Here is a 21,153-nt window from a genome sequence, read left to right as displayed (position 1 = left end):
CCCCATAACAGTGACATCCACAGTGCCCCCATAACAGTGACATCCACAGTGCCCCCATAACAGTGACATCCACAGTGTCCCCATAACAGTGACATCCACAGTGTCCCATAACAGTGACATCCACAGTTTCCCCATAACAGTGACATCCACAGTGTCCCCATAACACTGACATCCACAGTGCCCCCATAACAGTGACCTCCACAGTGCCCCCATAACAGTGACATCCACAGTGCCCCCATAACAGTGACATCCACAGTGCCCCCATAACAGTGACATCCACAGTGCCCCCATAACAGTGACATCCACAGTGTCCCCATAACAGTGACATCCACAGTGTCCCCATAACAGTGACATCCACAGTGCCCCCATAACAGTGACATCCACAGTGCCCCCATAACAGTGACATCCACAGTGTCCCTATAACAGTGACCTCCACAGTGCCCCATAACAGTGAAATCCACAGCGCCCCCATAACAGTGACATCCACAGCGCTCCCATAACAGTGACCTCCACAGTGCCCCATAACAGTGACATCCACAGTGTCCCATAACAGTGACATCCACAGTGCCCCCATAACAGTGACCTCCACAGTGCCCCATAACAGTGACATCCACAGTGCCCCCATAACAGTGACCTCCACAGTGCCCCATAACAGTGACATCCACAGTGTCCCCATAACAGTGACCTCCACAGTGCCCCATAACAGTGACATCCACAGTGTCCCCATAACAGTGACATCCACAGAGCCCCCATAACAGTGACATCCACATTGCCCCCATAACAGTGACCTCCACAGTGCCCCCATAACAGTGACATCCACACTGCCCCCATAACAGTGTCATCCACAGTGCCCCCATAACAGTGACCTCGACAGTGCCCCATAACAGTGACATCCACAGTGTCCCCATAACAGTGACATCCACAGTGTCCCCATAACAGTGACATCCACAGTGTCCCCAAAACACTGACATCCACAGAGCCCCTATAACAGTGACATCCACAGAGCCCCCATAACAGTGACATCCACAACGCTCCCATAATAGTGACATCCACAGTGCCCCCAAAACAGTGACATCCACAGTGCCCCCATAACAGTGACCTCCACAGTGCCCCATAACAGTGAGATCCACAGTGTCCCTATAACAGTGACCTCCACAGTGCCCCATAACAGTGACATCCACAGCGCCCCCATAACAGTGACATCCACAGCGCTCCCATAATAGTGACATCCACAGTGCCCCATAACAGTGACATCCACAGTGTCCCCATAACAGTGACATCCACAGAGCCCCCATAACAGTGACATCCACAGTGCCCCCATAACAGTGACCTCCACAGTGCCCCCATAACAGTGACATCCACACTGCCCCCATAACAGTGTCATCCACAGTGCCCCCATAACAGTGACCTCCACAGTGCCCCATAACAGTGACATCCACAGTGTCCCCATAACAGTGACATCCACAGTGTCCCCATAACACTGACATCCACAGAGCCCCCATAACAGTGACATCCACAGTGCCCCATAACAGTGACCTCCACAGTGCCCCCATAACAGTGACATCCACAACGCTCCCATAATAGTGACATCCACAGTGCCCCATAACAGTGACATCCACAGTGCCCCTATAACAGTGACATCCACAGTGCCCCCATAACAGTGACCTCCACAGTGCCCCCATAACAGTGACATCCACAGTGCCCCCATAACAGTGACATCCACAGTGTCCCCATAACAGTGACATCCACAGTGCCCCCATAACAGTGACATCCACAGTGCCCCCATAACAGTGACCTCCACAGTGCCCCCATAACAGTGACACCCACAACGCTCCCATAATAGTGACATCCACAGTGCCCCCATAACAGTGACCTCCACAGTGCCCCCATAACAGTGACATCCACAACGCTCCCATAATAGTGACATCCACAGTGCCCCCATAACAGTGACATCCACAGTGCCCCCATAACAGTGACCTCCACAGTGCCCCATAACAGTGACATCCACAGTGTCCCCATAACAGTGACATCCACAGTGTCCCCATAACACTGACATCCACAGAGCCCCCATAACAGTGACATCCACAACGCTCCCATAATAGTGACATCCACAGTGCCCCCATAACAGTGTCATCCACAGTGCCCCATAACACTGACATCCACAGAGCCCCCATAACAGTGACATCCACAGTGCCCCCATATCAGTGACATCCACAGTGCCCCCATAACAGTGACATCCACAACGCTCCCATAATAGTGACATCCACAGTGCCCCCATAACAGTGACCTCCACAGTGCCCCATAACAGTGACATCCACAGTGTCCCCATAACAGTGACATCCACAGTGTCCCCATAACACTGACATCCACAACGCTCCCATAATAGTGACATCCACAGTGCCCCCATAACAGTGACATCCACAGAGCCCCCATAACAGTGACCTCCACAGTGCCCCATAACAGTGACATCCACAGTGTCCCAATAACAGTGACATCCACAGTGTCCCCATAACAGTGACATCCACAGTGTCCCCATAACACTGACATCCACATAGGCCCCCATAACAGTGACATCCACAGTGCCCCCATAACAGTGACATCCACAGTGCCCCTATAACAGTGACCTCCACAGTGCCCCCATAACAGTGACATCCACAACGCTCCCATAATAGTGACATCCACAGTGCCCCCATAACAGTGACCTCCACAGTGCCCCATAACAGTGACATCCACAGTGTCCCCATAACAGTGACATCCACAGTGTCCCCATAACACTGACATCCACAGAGCCCCCATTAAAGTGACATCCATAGTGCCCCATAACAGTGACATCCACAGTGCCCCCATAACAGTGACATCCACAGTGCCCCCATATCAGTGACATCCACAGTGCCCCATAACAGTGACATCCACAGTGCCCCCATAACAGTGACCTCCACAGTGCCCCCATAACAGTGACATCCACAGTGCCCCCATAACAGTGACCTCCACAGTGCCCCATAACAGTGACATCCACAGTGCCCCCATAACAGTGACCTCCACAGTGCCCCATAACACTGACATCCACAGAGCCCCCATAACAGTGACATCCACAGCGCTCCCATAATAGTGACATCCACAGTGCCCCCATAACAGTGACATCCACAGTGCCCCCATAACAGTGACATCCACAGAGCCCCCATAACAGTGACCTCCACAGTGCCCCATAACAGTGACATCCACAGTGTCCCAATAACAGTGACATCCACAGTGTCCCCATAACAGTGACATCCACAGTGTCCCCATAACACTGACATCCACATAGGCCCCCATAACAGTGACATCCACAGTGCCCCCATAACAGTGACATCCACAGTGCCCCCATAACAGTGACCTCCACAGTGCCCCCATAACAGTGACATCCACAGTGCCCCCATAACAGTGACATCCACAGTGTCCCCATAACAGTGACATCCACAATGCTCCCATAATAGTGACATCCACAGTGCCCCCATAACAGTGACATCCACAGTGTCCCCATAACAGTGACATCCACAACGCTCCCATAATAGTGACATCCACAGTGCCCCCATAACAGTGACATCCACAGTGCCCCCATGTGTCATCCACTGTGCCCCAGTGCCATCCACAGTGCCCCCAAAGTGCCATCCACAGTTCCACAGTGCCCCCCCATGTGTCAGTCAGTACCCCCTCTGTGGCTGATCGCTATGCTGTCACTCCTGCACAGAGCTTACATCGCGCTGTGCAGGAGTCAGTACAGGTTTCACATAGAAGCCTGTACGATACAGAGAGCGCCCAGCAATCCTGCGCATGCGCACTAGCATTCAGCATAGTGCGCTTGCGTGGTGAGTGAAGACGGCTGCCCGGCGCTTTCTTCAGCAGGAGCCGGTGACGCCACTCGTGACGATCCGTCTCCTGCTCAAGAAAGGAAGAGAAGACAAGAAGATGGACTTCGGCCAGAAGCAAAGTAAAGCCACCTGGAGGGACCACGTGACCGGGAGCAGATCTCAGGAACTCTGGAAGGTAAGTATGGGACCGATAATCTTTCCTCCACAGGTTAGATACCCAAACAAAGGTTAAGCTCGGAGAACCCCTTTAAGTGTTACTTCCCTTTAATATTTGGTTGTTTCCCCTCTGCCTTTTGTTACTAGGCCTCAGGGAGACGCTGGTTCTTTCACCTGGGAAGGAACAGGCCGTCTGAAGGCCAGACACTACTCCAGGGCTAGTCAGGGGTTCCAGGGTCTCAGGTTCCAGTGTATGAACCTTCCTACCCTCAAGGTGCGTTCATATGGATAGGAGTCAGGGCTGGGATTAGGGTTTCCATAGCTGGTGACCGTAAGGGCTAGGATTAGGGTTTCATTAGCTGGTGACCGTAAGGGCTAGGATTAGGGTTTCCATAGCTGGTGACCGTCAGGGCTAGGATTAGGGTTTCCATAGCTGGTGACCGTAAGGGCTAGGATTAGGGTTTCATTAGCTGGTGACCGTAAGGACTAGGATTAGGGTTTCCATAGCTGGTGACCATCAGGGCTAGGATTAGGGTTTCCATAGCTGTTGACCGTCAGGGCTAGGATTAGGGTTTCCATAGCTGGTAACCGTCAGGGCTAGGATAAGGGTTTCCATAGCTGGTGACAGTCAGGGCTGGGATTATGGTTTTCAGAGCTGGTGACCGTCAGGGCTGGGATTAGGGTTTCCATAGCTGGTGACTGTCAGGGCTAGGATTAGGGTTTCCATAGCTGGTGACCGTCAGGGCTAGGATTAGGGTTTCCATAGCTGTTGACCGTCAGGGCTAGGATTAGGGTTTCCATAGCTGGTAACCGTCAGGGCTAGGATAAGGGTTTCCATAGCTGGTGACCGTCAGGGCTGGGATTATGGTTTTCAGAGCTGGTGACCGTCAGGGCTGGGATTAGGGTTTCCATAGCTGGTGACTGTCAGGGCTAGGATTAGGGTTTCCATAGCTGGTGACCGTCAGGGCTGGGATTAGGGTTTCCATAGCTGGTGACCGTCAGGGCTGGGATTAGGGTTTCCATAGCTGGTGACTGTCAGGGCTGGGATTAGGGTTTCCATAGCTGGTGACCATCAGGGCTGGGATTAGGGTTTCCATAGCTGGTGACCGTCAGGGCTGGGATTAGGGTTTCCATAGCTGGTGACCATCAGGGCTAGGATTAGGGTTTCCATAGCTGGTGACCGTAAGGGCTAGGATTAGGGTTTCCATAGCTGGTGACCGTCAGGGCTGGGATTAGGGTTTCCATAGCTGGTGACTGTCAGGGCTGGGATTATGGTTTCCACAGCTGGTGTCCGTCAGGGCTGGGATTAGGGTTTCCATAGCTGGTGACCGTCAGGGCTGGGATTAGGGTTTCCATAGCTGGTGACTGTCAGGGCTAGGATTAGGGTTTCCATAGCTGGTGACTGTCAGGGCTAGGATTAGGGTTTCCATAGCTGGTGACCGTCAGGACTGGGATTATGGTTTCCATAGCTGGTGTCCGTCAGGGCTGGGATTAGGGTTTCCATAGCTGGTGACCGTCAGGGCTGGGATTAGGGTTTCCATAGTTGGTGACTGTCAGGGCTAGGATTAGGGTTTCCATAGCTGGTGACTGTCAGGGCTAGGATTAGGGTTTCCATAGCTGGTGACCGTCAGGACTGGGATTAGGGTTTCCATAGCTGGTGACCGTCAGGGCTGGGATTAGTGTTTCCATAGCTGGTGACCGTCAGGGCTAGGATTAGGGTATCCATAGCTGGTGACCGTCAGAGCTAGGATTAGGGTTGCCCTAGCTGGTGACTGTCAGGGCTAGGATTAGGGTTTCCATAGCCGGTGACCGTCAGGGCTGGGATTAGGGTTTCCATAGCTGGTGACCGTCAGGGCTGGGATTAGGGTTTCCATAGCTGGTGACTGTCAGGGCTAGGATTAGGGTTTCCATAGCTGGTGACTGTCAGAGCTACGATTAGGGTTTCCATAGCTGGTGACCGTCAGGGCTGGGATTAGGGTTTCCATAGCTGTTGACTGTCAGGGCTAGGATTAGGGTTTCCATAGCTGGTGACCGTCAGGGCTAGGATTAGGGTTTCCATAGCTGGTGACTGTCAGGGCTAGGATTAGGGTTTCTATAGCTAGAGACCGTAAGGGCTAGGATTAGGGTTTCCATAGCTGGTGAACGTCAGGGCTAGGATTAGGTTTTCCATAGCTGGTGACCGTCAGGGCTAGGATTAGGGTTTCCATAGCTGGTGACCGTCAGGGCTAGAATTAGGGTTTCCATAGCTGGTGACCGTCAGGGCTAGGATTAGGGTTTCCATAGTTGGTGACCGTCAGGGCTAGGATTAGGGTTTCCATAGCTGATGACCGTCAGGGCTAGGATTAGGGTTTCCATAGCTGGTGACCGTCAGGGCTGGGATTAGGGTTTCCATAGCTGGTGACTGTCAGGGCTGGGATTAGGGTTTCCATAGCTGGTGACCATCAGGGCTGGGATTAGGGTTTCCATAGCTGGTGACCGTCACGGCTGGGATTAGGGTTTCCATAGCTGGTGACCATCAGGGCTAGGATTAGGGTTTCCATAGCTGGTGACCGTAAGGGCTAGGATTAGGGTTTCCATAGCTGGTGACCGTCAGGGCTGGGATTAGGGTTTCCATAGCTGGTGACTGTCAGGGCTGGGATTATGGTTTCCACAGCTGGTGTCCGTCAGGGCTGGGATTAGGGTTTCCATAGCTGGTGACCGTCAGGGCTGGGATTAGGGTTTCCATAGCTGGTGACTGTCAGGGCTAGGATTAGGGTTTCCATAGCTGGTGACTGTCAGGGCTAGGATTAGGGTTTCCATAGCTGGTGACCGTCAGGACTGGGATTATGGTTTCCATAGCTGGTGTCCGTCAGGGCTGGGATTAGGGTTTCCATAGCTGGTGACCGTCAGGGCTGGGATTAGGGTTTCCATAGTTGGTGACTGTCAGGGCTAGGATTAGGGTTTCCATAGCTGGTGACTGTCAGGGCTAGGATTAGGGTTTCCATAGCTGGTGACCGTCAGGACTGGGATTAGGGTTTCCATAGCTGGTGACCGTCAGGGCTGGGATTAGTGTTTCCATAGCTGGTGACCGTCAGGGCTAGGATTAGGGTATCCATAGCTGGTGACCGTCAGAGCTAGGATTAGGGTTGCCCTAGCTGGTGACTGTCAGGGCTAGGATTAGGGTTTCCATAGCCGGTGACCGTCAGGGCTGGGATTAGGGTTCCCATAGCTGGTGACCGTCAGGGCTGGGATTAGGGTTTCCATAGCTGGTGACTGTCAGGGCTAGGATTAGGGTTTCCATAGCTGGTGACTGTCAGAGCTACGATTAGGGTTTCCATAGCTGGTGACCGTCAGGGCTGGGATTAGGGTTTCCATAGCTGTTGACTGTCAGGGCTAGGATTAGGGTTTCCATAGCTGGTGACCGTCAGGGCTAGGATTAGGGTTTCCATAGCTGGTGACTGTCAGGGCTAGGATTAGGGTTTCTATAGCTAGAGACCGTAAGGGCTAGGATTAGGGTTTCCATAGCTGGTGACCGTCAGGGCTGGGATTAGGGTTTCCATAGCTGGTGACTGTCAGGGCTGGGATTATGGTTTCCATAGCTGGTGACTGTCAGGGCTAGGATTAGGGTTTCCATAGCTGGTGACCGTCAGGGCTAGGATTTCCATAGCTGGTGACCGTCAGGGCTAGGATTAGGGTTTCTATAGCTGGTGACTGTCAGGGCTAGGATTAGGGTTTCCATAGCTGTTGACCGTCAGGGCTAGGATTTCCATAGCTGGTGACCGTCAGGGCTAGGATTAGGGTTTCCATAGCTGGTGACTGTCAGGGCTGGGATTAGGGTTTCTATAGCTGGTGACCGTCAGGGCTAGGATTAGGGTTTCCATAGCTGGTGACCGTCAGGGCTAGGATTAGGGTTTCCATAGTTGGTGACCGTCAGGGATAGGATTAGGGTTTCCATAGCTGGTGACCGTCAGGGCTAGGATTAGGGTTTCCATAGCTGGTGACTGTCAGGGCTGGTATTAGGGTTTCCATAGCTGGTGACCGTCAGGGCTGGGATAAGGGTTTCCATAGCTAGTGACCGTCAGGGCTAGGATTAGGGTTTCCATAGATGGTGACCGTCAGGGCTAGGATTAGGGTTTCCATAGTTGGTGACCGTCAGGGCGAGGATTTCCATAGCTGGTGACCGTCAGGGCTAGGATTAGTGTTTCCTTAGCTGTTGACCGTCAGGGCTGGGATTAGGGTTTCCATAGCTGTTGACCGTCAGGGCTGGGATTAGGGTTTCCATAGCTGGTGACCGTCAGGGCTAGGATTAGGGTTTCCATAGCTGGTGAACGTCAGGGCTAGGATTAGGTTTTCCATAGCTGGTGACCGTCAGGGCTAGGATTAGGGTTTCCATAGCTGGTGACCGTCAGGGCTAGAATTAGGGTTTCCATAGCTGGTGACCGTCAGGGCTAGGATTAGGGTTTCCATAGTTGGTGACCGTCAGGGCTAGGATTAGGGTTTCCATAGCTGATGACCGTCAGGGCTAGGATTAGGGTTTCCATAGCTGGTGACCGTCAGGGCTGGGATTAGGGTTTCCATAGCTGGTGACTGTCAGGGCTGGGATTAGGGTTTCCATAGCTGGTGACCATCAGGGCTGGGATTAGGGTTTCCATAGCTGGTGACCGTCAGGGCTGGGATTAGGGTTTCCATAGCTGGTGACCATCAGGGCTAGGATTAGGGTTTCCATAGCTGGTGACCGTAAGGGCTAGGATTAGGCTTTCCATAGCTGGTGACCCTCAGGGCTGGGATTAGGGTTTCCATAGCTGGTGACTGTCAGGGCTGGGATTATGGTTTCAATAGCTGGTGTCCGTCAGGGCTGGGATTAGGGTTTCCATAGCTGGTGACCGTCAGGGCTGGGATTAGGGTTTCCATAGCTGGTGACTGTCAGGGCTAGGATTAGGGTTTCCATAGCTGGTGACTGTCAGGGCTAGGATTAGGGTTTCCATAGCTGGTGACCGTCAGGGCTAGGATTTCCACAGCTGGTGACCGTCAGGGCTAGGATTAGGGTTTCTATAGCTGGTGACTGTCAGGGCTAGGATTAGGGTTTCCATAGCTGTTGACCGTCAGGGCTAGGATTTCCATAGCTGGTGACCGTCAGGGCTAGGATTAGGGTTTCCATAGCTGGTGACTGTCAGGGCTGGGATTAGGGTTTCTATAGCTGGTGACCGTCAGGGCTAGGATTAGGGTTTCCATAGCTGGTGACCGTCAGGGCTAGGTTTAGGGTTTCCATAGTTGGTGACCGTCAGGGATAGGATTAGGGTTTTCATAGCTGGTGACCGTCAGGGCTAGGATTAGGGTTTCCATAGCTGGTGACTGTCAGGGCTGGTATTAGGGTTTCCATAGCTGGTGACCGTCAGGGCTGGGATTAGGATTTCCATAGCTAGTGACCATCAGGGCTAGGATTAGGGTTTCCATAGATGGTGACCGTCAGGTCTAGGATTAGGGTTTCCATAGTTGGTGACCGTCAGGGCGAGGATTTCCATAGCTGGTGACCATCAGGGCTAGGATTAGTGTTTCCTTAGCTGTTGACCGTCAGGGCTAGGATTAGGGTTTCCATAGCTGTTGACCGTCAGGGCTAGGATTAGGGTTTCCATAGCTGGTGACCGTCAGGGCTAGGATCAGGGTTTCCATAGCAATGACCGCCAGGGATAGGATTAGGGTTTCCATAGATGGTGACCGTCAGGGCTAGGATTAGGGTTTCCATAGCTGGTGACCGTCAGGGCTAGGATTAGGGTATCCACAGCTGGTGACCGTCAGGGCTAGGGATTAGGGTTTCCATAGCTGATGACCGTCAGGGCTGGGATTAGGGTTTCCATAGCTAGTGACCGTCAGGGCTAGGATTAGGGTTTCCATAGATGGTGACTGTCAGGGGTAGGATTAGGGTTTCCATAGTTGGTGACCGTCAGGGCGAGGATTTCCATAGCTGGTGACCGTCAGGGCTAGGATTAGTGTTTCCTTAGCTGTTGACCGTCAGGGCTAGGATTAGGGTTTCCATAGCTGTTGACCGTCAGGGCTAGGATTAGGGTTTCCATAGCTGGTGACCGTCAGGGCTAGGATTAGGGTTTCCATAGCTGGTGACTGTCAGGGCTGGGATTAGGGTTTCCATAGCTGGTGACCGTCAGGGCTAGGATTAGGGTTTCCATAGCTGGTGACCGTCAAGGCTAGGATTAGGGTTTCCATAGCTGGTGACCGTCAGGGCTAGGATTAGGGTTTCCATAGCTGGTGACCGTCAGGGCTGGGATTAGGGTTTCCATAGCTGGTGACTGTCAGGGCTAGGATTAGGGTTTCCATAGCTGGTGACCGTCATGGCTAGGATTAGGGTTTCCATAGCTGGTGACCGTCAGGGCTAGGATTAGGTTTTCCATAGCTGGTGACCGTCAGGGCTAGGATTAGGGTTTCCATAGCTGGTGACCGTCAGGGCTAGGATTAGGGTTTCCATAGCTGGTGACCGTCAGGGCTAGGATTAGGGTTTCCATAGCTGGTGACCGTCAGGGCTGGGATTAGGGTTTCCATAGCTGGTGACCGTCAGGGCTAGGATTAGGGTTTCCATAGCTGGTGACCGTCAGGGCTAGGATTAGGGTTTCCATAGCTGGTGACCGTCAGGGCTAGGATTAGGGTTTCCATAGCTGGTGACCGTCAGGGCTAGGATTAGGGTTTCCAAAGCTGGTGACCGTCAGGGCTAGGATTAGGTTTTCCATAGCTGGTGACCGTCAGGGCTAGGATTAGGGTTTCCATAGCTGGTGACCGTCAGGGCTAGGATTAGGGTTTCCATAGCTGGTGACCGTCAGGGCTAGGATTAGGGTTTCCATAGCTGGTGACCGTCAGGGCTAGGATTAGGGTTTCCATAGCTGGTGACCGTCAGGGATAGGATTAGGGTTTCCATAGCTGGCGACCGTCAGGGCTAGGATTAGGGTATCCATAGCTGGTGACCATCAGGGCTGGGATTAGGGTTTCCATAGCTGGTGACCGTCAGGGCTAGGATTAGGGTTTCCATAACTGGTGACCGTCAGGGCTAGGATTAGGGTTTCCATTGCTGGTGACCGTCAGGGCTAGGATTAGGGTTTCCATTGCTGGTGACCGTTTCTTTCCCTTGCTTTGAGGCCTAGTTCCTTTTCCCTTCCCTCCTGTTGTCGGTGTGGTGTTCCCCCCTCATCACTATGTAACAGGTGTGCAGTTCTGCCCAGTCTTCTCCCTCCTTTCCTCACTAACCCCAGACCCCACTAAATCCCCTCCGATATCCCACTCTCTATCTACCCCCTTATTACTATGACCCCCCACCCTCCCCATTAAGGGCCCTTGCACACGACCGTATGCCCTCCGAGAGACACGGTCCGTGAGCGCGCCATATGTCCCGGAGCGGCATTGATCGTGTACACGGGAGCTCACAGCGTCATAGATTACAATGATGCCGTGCACGTCGGGCCGCCCGCGGGGCTATTGTCATATGATCTTATGAGTGCAGTACAATAGCCCCGCGGGCGGCCCGACGTGCACGGCATCATTGTAATCTGTGACGCTGTGTGCTCAGCACTGCGATATGCTGCAACTGTCACAGAAAAATCCATCTTGAATGGGTTTTTTGCGACTGTCGTGTTGCATTTGTCGCATGTCGCAGTGCGACACCATAGACTGCCTTTATAAAAATTGTCGTGCGACAAAATGTCGTTGTGTAGCCCTAGCCTTAAGGTGCAGAACGTCCCGACGGTAGAGCCTGTAACCGACAGAGAAGTCGCCCAGTTCTCCAGGAACCCAAACACCTCCTTCTGAGACACTTATTTAACTCTCTAAAGGTCCTTCCAGGATATATGGGGTGTACACAGTATATACGGGGTCCTGTCAGGATATATGGGGTGTACACAGTATATACGGGGTCCTGTCAGGATATATGGGGCGCACACAGTATATACGGGGTCCTGTCAGGATATATGGGGTGTACACAGTATATACGGGGTCCTGTCGGGATATACGGGGACGCACACAGTATATACGGGGTCCTGTCAGGATATATGGGGTGCACACAGTATATACGGGGTCCTGTCGGGATATACGGGGTACTGTCAGGATATATGGGGTGCACACAGTATATACGGGGTCCTGTCAGGATATATGCGGTGCACACAGTATATACGGGGTCCTGTCGGGATATATGGGGGCGCACACAGTATATACAGGGTCCTGTCAGGATATATGGGGTGCACACAGTATATACGGGGTCCTGTCGGGATATATGGGGTGCACACAGTATATACGGGTCCTGTCAGGATATACGGGGGCGCACACAGTATATACGGGGTCCTGTCGGGATATACGGGGTACTGTCAGGATATATGGGGTGCACACAGTATATACGGGGTCCTGTCAGGATATATGGGGTGCACACAGTATATACGGGGTCCTGTCGGGATATATGGGGGCGCACACAGTATATACAGGGTCCTGTCAGGATATATGGGGTGCACACAGTATATACGGGGTCCTGTCGGGATATATGGGGTGCACACAGTATATACGGGTCCTGTCAGGATATACGGGGGCGCACACAGTATATACGGGGTCCTGTCGGGATATACGGGGACGCACACAGTATATACGGGGTCCTGTCAGGATATATGGGGTGCACACAGTATATACGGGACCTGTCGGGATATACGGGGTCCTGTCAGGATATATGGGGTGCACACAGTATATACGGGGTCCTGTCAGGATATATGGGGTGCACACAGTATATACGGGGTCCTGTCAGGATATACGGGGGCGCACACAGTATATACGGGGTCCTGTCGGGATATACGGGGACGCACACAGTATATATGGGGTCCTGTCAGGATATATGGGGTGCACACAGTATATACGGGGTCCTGTCGGGATATACGGGGTCCTGTCAGGATATACGGGGTCCTGTCGGTATATATGGGGTGCACACAGTATATACGGGGTCCTGTCGGGATATACGGGGGCGCACACAGTATATACGGGGTCCTGTCAGGATATATGGGGGCGCACACAGTATATACGGGGTCCTGTCAGGATATACGGGGCGCACACAGTATATACGGGGTCCTGTCAGGATATACGGGGGTGCACACAGTATATATGGGGTCCTGTCGGGATATATGGGGGTGCACACAGTATATATGGGGTCCTGTCGGGATATACGAGGGCGCACACAGTATATACGGGGTCCTGTCAGGATATATGGGGGCGCACACAGTATATACGGGGTCCTGTCAGGATATATGGGGTGCACACAGTATATACGGGGTCCTGTCAGGATATACGGGGGCGCACACAGTATATACGGGGTCCTGTCGGGATATACGGGGACGCACACAGTATATACGGGGTCCTGTCGGGATATACGGGGGCGCACACAGTATATACAGGGTCCTGTCGGGATATACGGGGGCGCACACAGTATATACAGGGTCCTGTCGGGATATACGGGGGCGCACACAGTATATACGGGGTCCTGTCGGGATATACGGGGGCGCACACAGTATATACGGGGTCCTGTCGGGATATACGGGGGCGCACACAGTATATACAGGGTCCTGTCAGGATATACGGGGGCGCACACAGTATATACGGGGTCCTGTCGGGATATACGGGGTCCTGTCAGGATATACGGGGTCCTGTCGGTATATATGGGGTGCACACAGTATATACGGGGTCCTGTCGGGATATACGGGGGCGCACACAGTATATACGGGGTCCTGTCAGGATATATGGGGGCGCACACAGTATATACGGGGTCCTGTCAGGATATACGGGGCGCACACAGTATATACGGGGTCCTGTCAGGATATACGGGGGTGCACACAGTATATATGGGGTCCTGTCGGGATATACGGGGGTGCACACAGTATATATGGGGTCCTGTCGGGATATACGAGGGCGCACACAGTATATACGGGGTCCTGTCAGGATATATGGGGGCGCACACAGTATATACGGGGTCCTGTCAGGATATATGGGGTGCACACAGTATATACGGGGTCCTGTCAGGATATACGGGGGCGCACACAGTATATACGGGGTCCTGTCGGGATATACGGGGACGCACACAGTATATACGGGGACCTGTCGGGATATACGGGGGCGCACACAGTATATACAGGGTCCTGTCGGGATATACGGGGGCGCACACAGTATATACGGGGTCCTGTCGGGATATACGGGGACGCACACAGTATATACGGGGTCCTGTCGGGATATACGGGGGCGCACACAGTATATACGGGGTCCTGTCGGGATATACGGGGTCCTGTCGGGATATACGGGGACGCACACAGTATATACGGGGTCCTGTCGGGATATACGGGGGCGCACACAGTATATACGGGGTCCTGTCGGGATATACGGGGGCGCACACAGGATATAGGGGGTCCTGTCGGGATATACGGGGGCGCACACAGTATATACGGGGTCCTGTCGGGATATACGGGGGCGCACACAGGATATAGGGGGTCCTGTCGGGATATACGGGGGCGCACACAGGATATAGGGGGTCCTGTCGGGATATACGGGGACGCACACAGTATATACGGGGTCCTGTCGGGATATACGGGGGCGCACACAGGATATAGGGGGTCCTGTCGGGATATACGGGGGCGCACACAGTATATACGGGGTCCTGTCGGGATATACGGGGGCGCACACAGGATATAGGGGGTCCTGTCGGGATATACGGGGACGCACACAGTATATACGGGGTCCTGTCGGGATATACGGGGGCGCACACAGTATATACGGGGTCCTGTCGGGATATACGGGGGCGCACACAGTATATACGGGGTCCTGTCGGGATATACGGGGGCGCACACAGGATATAGGGGGTCCTGTCGGGATATACGGGGGCGCACACAGTATATACGGGGTCCTGTCGGGATATACGGGGGCGCACACAGTATATACGGGGTCCTGTCGGGATATATGGGGTGCACACAGTATATACGGGGTCCTGTCGGGATATACGGGGGCGCACACAGTATATACAGGGTCCTGTCGGGATATACGGGGGCGCACACAGTATATACGGGGTCCTGTCGGGATATACGGGGGCGCACACAGTATATACGGGGTCCTGTCGGGATATACGGGGGCGCACACTGCATTTGGGGGCTGGGGTTGTACTGACAATACAGGGCGGGAGCCGCAGAATGACGCAGCTGGGCGTGGCCGTGGGCGGCGGAAGGACACGCGCTGTGCTCCGCCCTCTCTCTATATAACCCGCCGGCAGCCGGAACTTCTCCTCTTCATTCAGCTGCTGGAGAATCAGTGTCCCGCAAGTCACCGGAGACAAGGTAGTGGTAGCGGCCGCTCCCGGGGGCCCCGGTGATGGGTGGAGGAGGGTGCGGGTGCCCGGTCCTGTATCGGGGCGCTGCCCTCAGCAGCTCGGGGGCCGTTAATGTCGTTGTTCTGGCTCCGCCTCCTGGAACCTTCTAGACTCTGGATAATGGGGCACGTGGTCGGAGCCGGTGTGGAGGAGGGCGCCATGTTCTGTGGCGTCACTGCGACTGCCAGGGGCCACGAGCATTACATTTTGGGTGTATTGTACCACAGGGGCCCCGGAGGTGTGTGATCAGTCCCCTGTAGTGTGGGGGTGCGGGCTGTGCCACTACGGGTGGGGGGTGCGGGCTGTGCCATTAATGTAGTCTGGGGGTGCGGGCTGTGCCATTAATGTAGTCTGGGGGTGCGGGCTGTGCCATTAATGTAGTCTGGGGGTGCGGGCTGTGCCATTAATGGAGTCTGGGGGTGCGGGCTGTGCCATTAATGTAGTCTGGGGGTGCGGGCTGTGCCATTAATGTAGTCTGGGGGTGCGGGCTGTGCCATTAATGTAGTCTGGGGGTGCGGGCTGTGCCATTAATGTAGTCTGGGGGTGCGGGCTGTGCCATTAATGTAGTCTGGGGGTGCGGGCTGTGCCATTAATGTAGTCTGGGGGTGCGGGCTGTGCCATTAATGTAGTCTGGGGGTGCGGGCTGTGCCATTAATGTAGTCTGGGGGTGCGGGCTGTGCCATTAATGTAGTCTGGGGGTGCGGGCTGTGCCATTAATGTAGTCTGGGGGTGCGGGCTGTGCCATTAATGTAGTCTGGGGGTGCGGGCTGTGCCATTAATGTAGTCTGGGGGTGCGGGCTGTGCCATTAATGTAGTCTGGGGGTGCGGGCTGTGCCATTAATGTAGTCTGGGGGTAGGGGGGCTGTTGAAGTAGTCGCCCCTTTTTTTGTTGGGGGGCACTGTTAGCAGGGGGTGCAGTTGAGCCAGTCTTGGGGCCCCATCATGTGGTTACGGTTTTCGGTGACGGGGTCGTCTCTCTTGCAGATGCCAGAAGAGGTCCATCATGGCGGCGAGGAGGAGGTGGAGACGTTCGCCTTCCAGGCGGAGATCGCGCAGCTCATGTCTCTCATCATCAACACCTTCTACTCCAACAAGGAGATCTTCCTGCGGGAGATAATCTCAAACTCTTCCGATGTGAGTGGCGTGATGGCGGTCAGTAGCTGGCGGCGGTGGTGGTTTTTCCGGTTGCTGATGTTCCGGTTTTCTTTCAGGCCCTGGATAAGATCCGCTACGAGAGCCTCACTGACCCCTCCAAGCTGGACAGCGGCAAAGACCTGAAGATCGACATCATCCCCAACAAGCAGGAGCGCACCCTGACCGTGCTGGACACCGGCATCGGCATGACCAAGGCCGACCTCATCAACAACCTGGGCACCATCGCCAAGTCCGGCACCAAGGCCTTCATGGAGGCGCTGCAGGTAAGGGGTGTCTGGAGGCGGGGGGCCGGGGTGCGCGGGGCGAGCCCTCTCTGACCCCGCGTCTCTCCTCAGGCCGGAGCGGACATCTCCATGATCGGACAGTTTGGGGTCGGCTTCTACTCGGCTTATCTGGTGGCGGAGAGGGTGGTGGTGATCAGCAAACACAACGACGACGAGCAGTACGCCTGGGAGTCCTCCGCCGGGGGCTCGTTCACCATCAAGACCGACAACGGTGAGTAGTGCCCCCCATTCTCCTGATTAGTACTTGTGGGAAGGGGGGGGGGAGGTTTAGACATCTGCAGCCCTAAAGACTCCTGCTGCGCAGGCGCAGCAATCAGCCCCCTCATCTGCTTCTCTTGTCTTAGGTGAGCCCATCGGCCGCGGAACTAAAGTCATCCTGCACCTGAAGGAGGACCAGCTGGAGTACCTGGAGGAGAAGCGGGTGAAGGAGGTGGTGAAGAAGCACTCGCAGTTCATCGGGTACCCCATCACCCTCTATGTGAGTGCTGCTGTGGGGGGGGGGGGGGAAGGTTCCTGGGACAGTCGCAGGGTCGGAATACGGCGCTGCAGAGAGGATTTTAGTCTTTAATGTGTTAACTTTTTCTACTGTATAAACTTAATCGCTGGGACCGTACTGACAAATCAAAATGGCCGAATTGCTGTTTTTTTTTGCACCCGAACCTTTAATAAAAGGTGATTGACTAAGTCCCGGACACTGCGTGTCGCCCCGCGCTGTAATGTAAGGTGCTGGCGGTGTATGGCAGTGGGGCACAGTCTCTGGGGCAGCCATACTCCTGATGCAGGAAGTGTCATGGCCGCTGCCTTCATACATTATTTTTTATTTTTTGGACCAACAGCTGGAGAAGGAGCGAGAAAAGGAGATCAGCGACGACGAGGAGGAGGAGAAGGAGGAAGAAAAGAAAGAGGAGGCCGAGGAGGACAAGCCCAAGATTGAGGACGTGGGCTCTGATGAGGAGGAGGAGGGCAAAGACAAGAAGAAAAAGACCAAGAAGATCAAGGAGAAGTACATCGACCAGGAGGAGCTGAACAAGACCAAGCCCATCTGGACCCGCAACCCGGACGACATCAGCCAGGAGGAGTATGGCGAGTTCTACAAGAGCCTGACCAACGACTGGGAGGACCACCTGGCCGTCAAGGTAAGCGGGGCTGGAGGTGGGGGGCGCAGGTCTCCGGGGGCGAGCCGAGGCTCACGTGGTGGTCTCTTCTACAGCACTTCTCGGTGGAGGGTCAGCTGGAGTTCCGGGCGCTTCTCTTTATCCCGCGCCGCGCCCCATTCGACCTGTTCGAGAACAAGAAGAAAAAGAACAACATTAAGCTGTACGTGCGCCGCGTCTTCATCATGGACAGCTGCGACGAGCTGATCCCAGAGTACCTCAGTAAGTGACGCTCGGGAGTGGTGAGTGCAGCTCTGGGGGGAGGAGTGGTGAGTGCAGCTCTGGGGATGACTAGCTGATCCCAGTGTACCTCAGTAAGTGGAGCTCCGGGGGGGAGTGGAGGAGGAGTGAGTGCAGCTCTGGGGGTGACGAGCTGATCCCAGTGTACCTCAGTAAGTGGTTTGTCTAGAGGAAGGGGTGATGGCAGCTCTGGCAGTGAGTGGAGTAGAAGTTAAGGGTATAGCACATGCACACAATGTTGATCACCATATTGTTATAAGGCAGTAATCAATTATATCACTGGGCATGCTGGGAGTTGTAGTTTCTAGCCCCAGGGTGGGGTCCTCTGCTGTAGGGTTTGATTTATGTATACTCATGGGGTCCATGTCTGACAGACTTCATCCGGGGAGTGGTGGACTCCGAGGATCTGCCCCTGAACATCTCTAGAGAAATGCTGCAACAGAGCAAGATCCTGAAGGTGATCAGGAAGAACATTGTGAAGAAGTGTATGGAGCTCTTCACCGAGCTGTCCGAGGACAAGGAGAACTACAAGAAGTTCTACGAGGCCTTCTCCAAGAACTTGAAGGTGAGGATGCGGAAGGGTTACTGGGTGACCACTTGTGGTCTCCAACCTGCACACGGTGGGAGTTGTAGATTCTTAGCTGGAGAGGCTCTGGGGTGGGCTTGCTGATGAGCAGCACAGAGTATGTTCAGCACACTGTCTCCTTTCACTCAGCTTGGAATCCATGAAGACTCCACCAACAGGAAGAGGCTGTCTGAGCTCCTGCGTTACCACACCTCACAGACCGGGGATGAGATGGCCTCTCTGACGGAGTACGTGTCCCGCATGAAGGAGAATCAGAAGAGCATCTACTACATCACAGGTAAGTGGCGGCTCCGCTGCGGTTATGGCGGCCGCGTGGTGCTGTTACTGACCGCCCTCCTGTGACCGCAGGTGAGAGCAAGGAGCAGGTGGCCAACTCTGCCTTCGTGGAACGTGTGAGAAAGCGTGGCTTTGAGGTGGTCTACATGACGGAGCCCATCGACGAGTACTGCGTCCAGCAGCTGAAGGAGTTTGACGGCAAGACGCTGGTGTCGGTCACCAAGGAGGGGCTGGAGCTGCCCGAGGATGAGGACGAGAAGAAAAAGATGGAGGAGGACAAGACCAAATTCGAGAGTCTGTGCAAACTGATGAAGGAAATCCTGGACAAGAAAGTGGAGAAGGTGAGGGGCGGAAGGTCTGAGTCATGGGGAAGGGGGGGAGAGAGGTGTGCCTGCTCCCCTCAGTGGGGACATTGAGGGGTGTGCTGATGACCACTAGATGGCGATGTAGTCCTTAGTCTGACCTGGCTGCATGCAGATCGCCCCCTAGTGGTGGCACCAGGGCTCTGTGTGATTTGTGCTGCCTGAGGCCCATGTAATGACTGCTGTGCTCTCCTCGCAGGTGACCGTGTCCAACCGCCTGGTGTCCTCTCCGTGCTGCATTGTCACCAGCACCTACGGCTGGACAGCAAACATGGAGCGCATAATGAAGGCCCAAGCCCTGCGTGATAACTCCACCATGGGTTACATGATGGCCAAGAAGCATCTAGAAATCAACCCAGAGCATCCCATCGTGGAGACGCTGCGGCAGAAGGCAGACGCTGACAAGAACGACAAGGCGGTCAAAGACCTCGTGGTTCTGCTGTTTGAGACGGCTCTCCTGTCCTCCGGCTTCTCCCTGGATGACCCCCAGACCCATTCCAATCGCATCTACAGGATGATCAAGCTCGGCCTTGGTAAGTGTCAGACAAAATCTGAAACTTCTGACCGGGGGGGTGAGGGTCTCGTAGGCCTGGACCCCCAAACTGTGGTGATCGCTAACAGAAGACCACGCTGAGGTTGTGTGGTGCTTCCATTAGCTCTAGTAAGGGCCCACCATAATGCCCTTAGTAGTAAAGAAGCCCCCTCTGATACCGCACTCGTTCCAGGGCAGGAGGCAATCAGCTCCTGGCCCCACTGTAGTCTCGCCTGTGCCGCCATACTATGGTCATGATGTGGAGCGGCCACACGTCGCTGCACCAGGGCAGTCCTGGAGACCCTCCATTCTCAGTGTGGGAAGGGGTTCCTTCTACAGTCTTGTGGTGAGGGGCACCTTTGTAGAGCTGGGATCAGCAGCCTTCTGCATGCCGGCGGCTGTAAAACTACAACTCCCAGCATGCAAACCTGCTCAGCTGTTCTAGTGCCCATAGAAGTTAATGGAGGATTCTGGGAGTTGTAGTTTCAGAACTGCTGGGGGGTTTCCTAGGATGAAGGGGGTCCTCACTCACTCTTGTCCCTGTTCTCAGGCATTGACGATGACGATGCTGCGGTGGAGGAGACGGCCGCTCCGGTCCCAGATGATATCCCCCCTCTGGAAGGTGAAGAGGACGCTTCTCGTATGGAGGAGGTGGATTAATGCCTGCAGCCTGTCTCTGGGGAGCCTCTGGACTGTACACTATTGGGGGGGCCCCCTCCTGGCATGTTACTGGTTGAGGGGGAAGAAGTTGCTGCTGTCGGAGCCCCTGGGTCATTGCACTGTGGGAACCCTCTACTGTAGTATAGCCGCTTGCCCCCACGATCGGACGGCCTGCTGCGTCCTGTCAGCTTCTCGCCCCATGCAGTGCCCTCAGGAATGTCTCCACCGCCCGTCTTGTGTGAGGATGTTATATTTTGTTAAATGGTTTATGTTCTGCTCAAATAAAGTCGTTTTTACAAGTTAACGCGGTCACATGATCTGTTAACGTGGCGATGGCGGCTGCCTGAGCCGCTGCTCTCCGGTCCTGCCGTGAAACGCTCTGTCTGACCGCACTGAGTATTCAGAGCATGTCATCTAGAAGGGCTTTATTCAGAATGGGTCCATAGAAAAACGTACAGAGTGCAATGTTTCCACTATATCATACATAGTGCATAGTACATACAACGTGCATACATAGTACGTACATGTTTATACATCACTCGCTAAG

The 21,153-nt window shown here is 54.3% G+C and overlaps 1 protein-coding gene across 1 annotated transcript; it reads left to right on the top strand.

The window, feature by feature from the left end:
- The first annotated feature begins 15,198 nt into the window (after positions 1–15,198).
- HSP90AB1 (heat shock protein 90 alpha family class B member 1) lies at positions 15,199–20,906 on the top strand. Its single transcript, XM_040430830.1, has 12 exons — positions 15,199–15,325; positions 16,342–16,491; positions 16,569–16,775; positions 16,848–17,007; positions 17,141–17,274; positions 17,633–17,932; positions 18,007–18,172; positions 18,565–18,755; positions 18,906–19,053; positions 19,125–19,393; positions 19,614–19,947; positions 20,497–20,906. The coding sequence occupies exons 2-12, from the start codon at positions 16,342–16,344 to the stop codon at positions 20,604–20,606; spliced, it is 2,169 nt and encodes a 722-aa protein (XP_040286764.1). The 5' UTR covers positions 15,199–15,325; the 3' UTR covers positions 20,607–20,906.
- Positions 20,907–21,153: the final 247 nt, after the last annotated feature.

This window comes from Bufo bufo, chromosome 4 (genome assembly GCF_905171765.1).
Source record: "Bufo bufo chromosome 4, aBufBuf1.1, whole genome shotgun sequence".
In the NCBI taxonomy this organism is placed as follows: Eukaryota; Metazoa; Chordata; class Amphibia; order Anura; family Bufonidae; genus Bufo; species Bufo bufo.
This window is presented reverse-complemented; position numbering and strand designations above follow the sequence as displayed.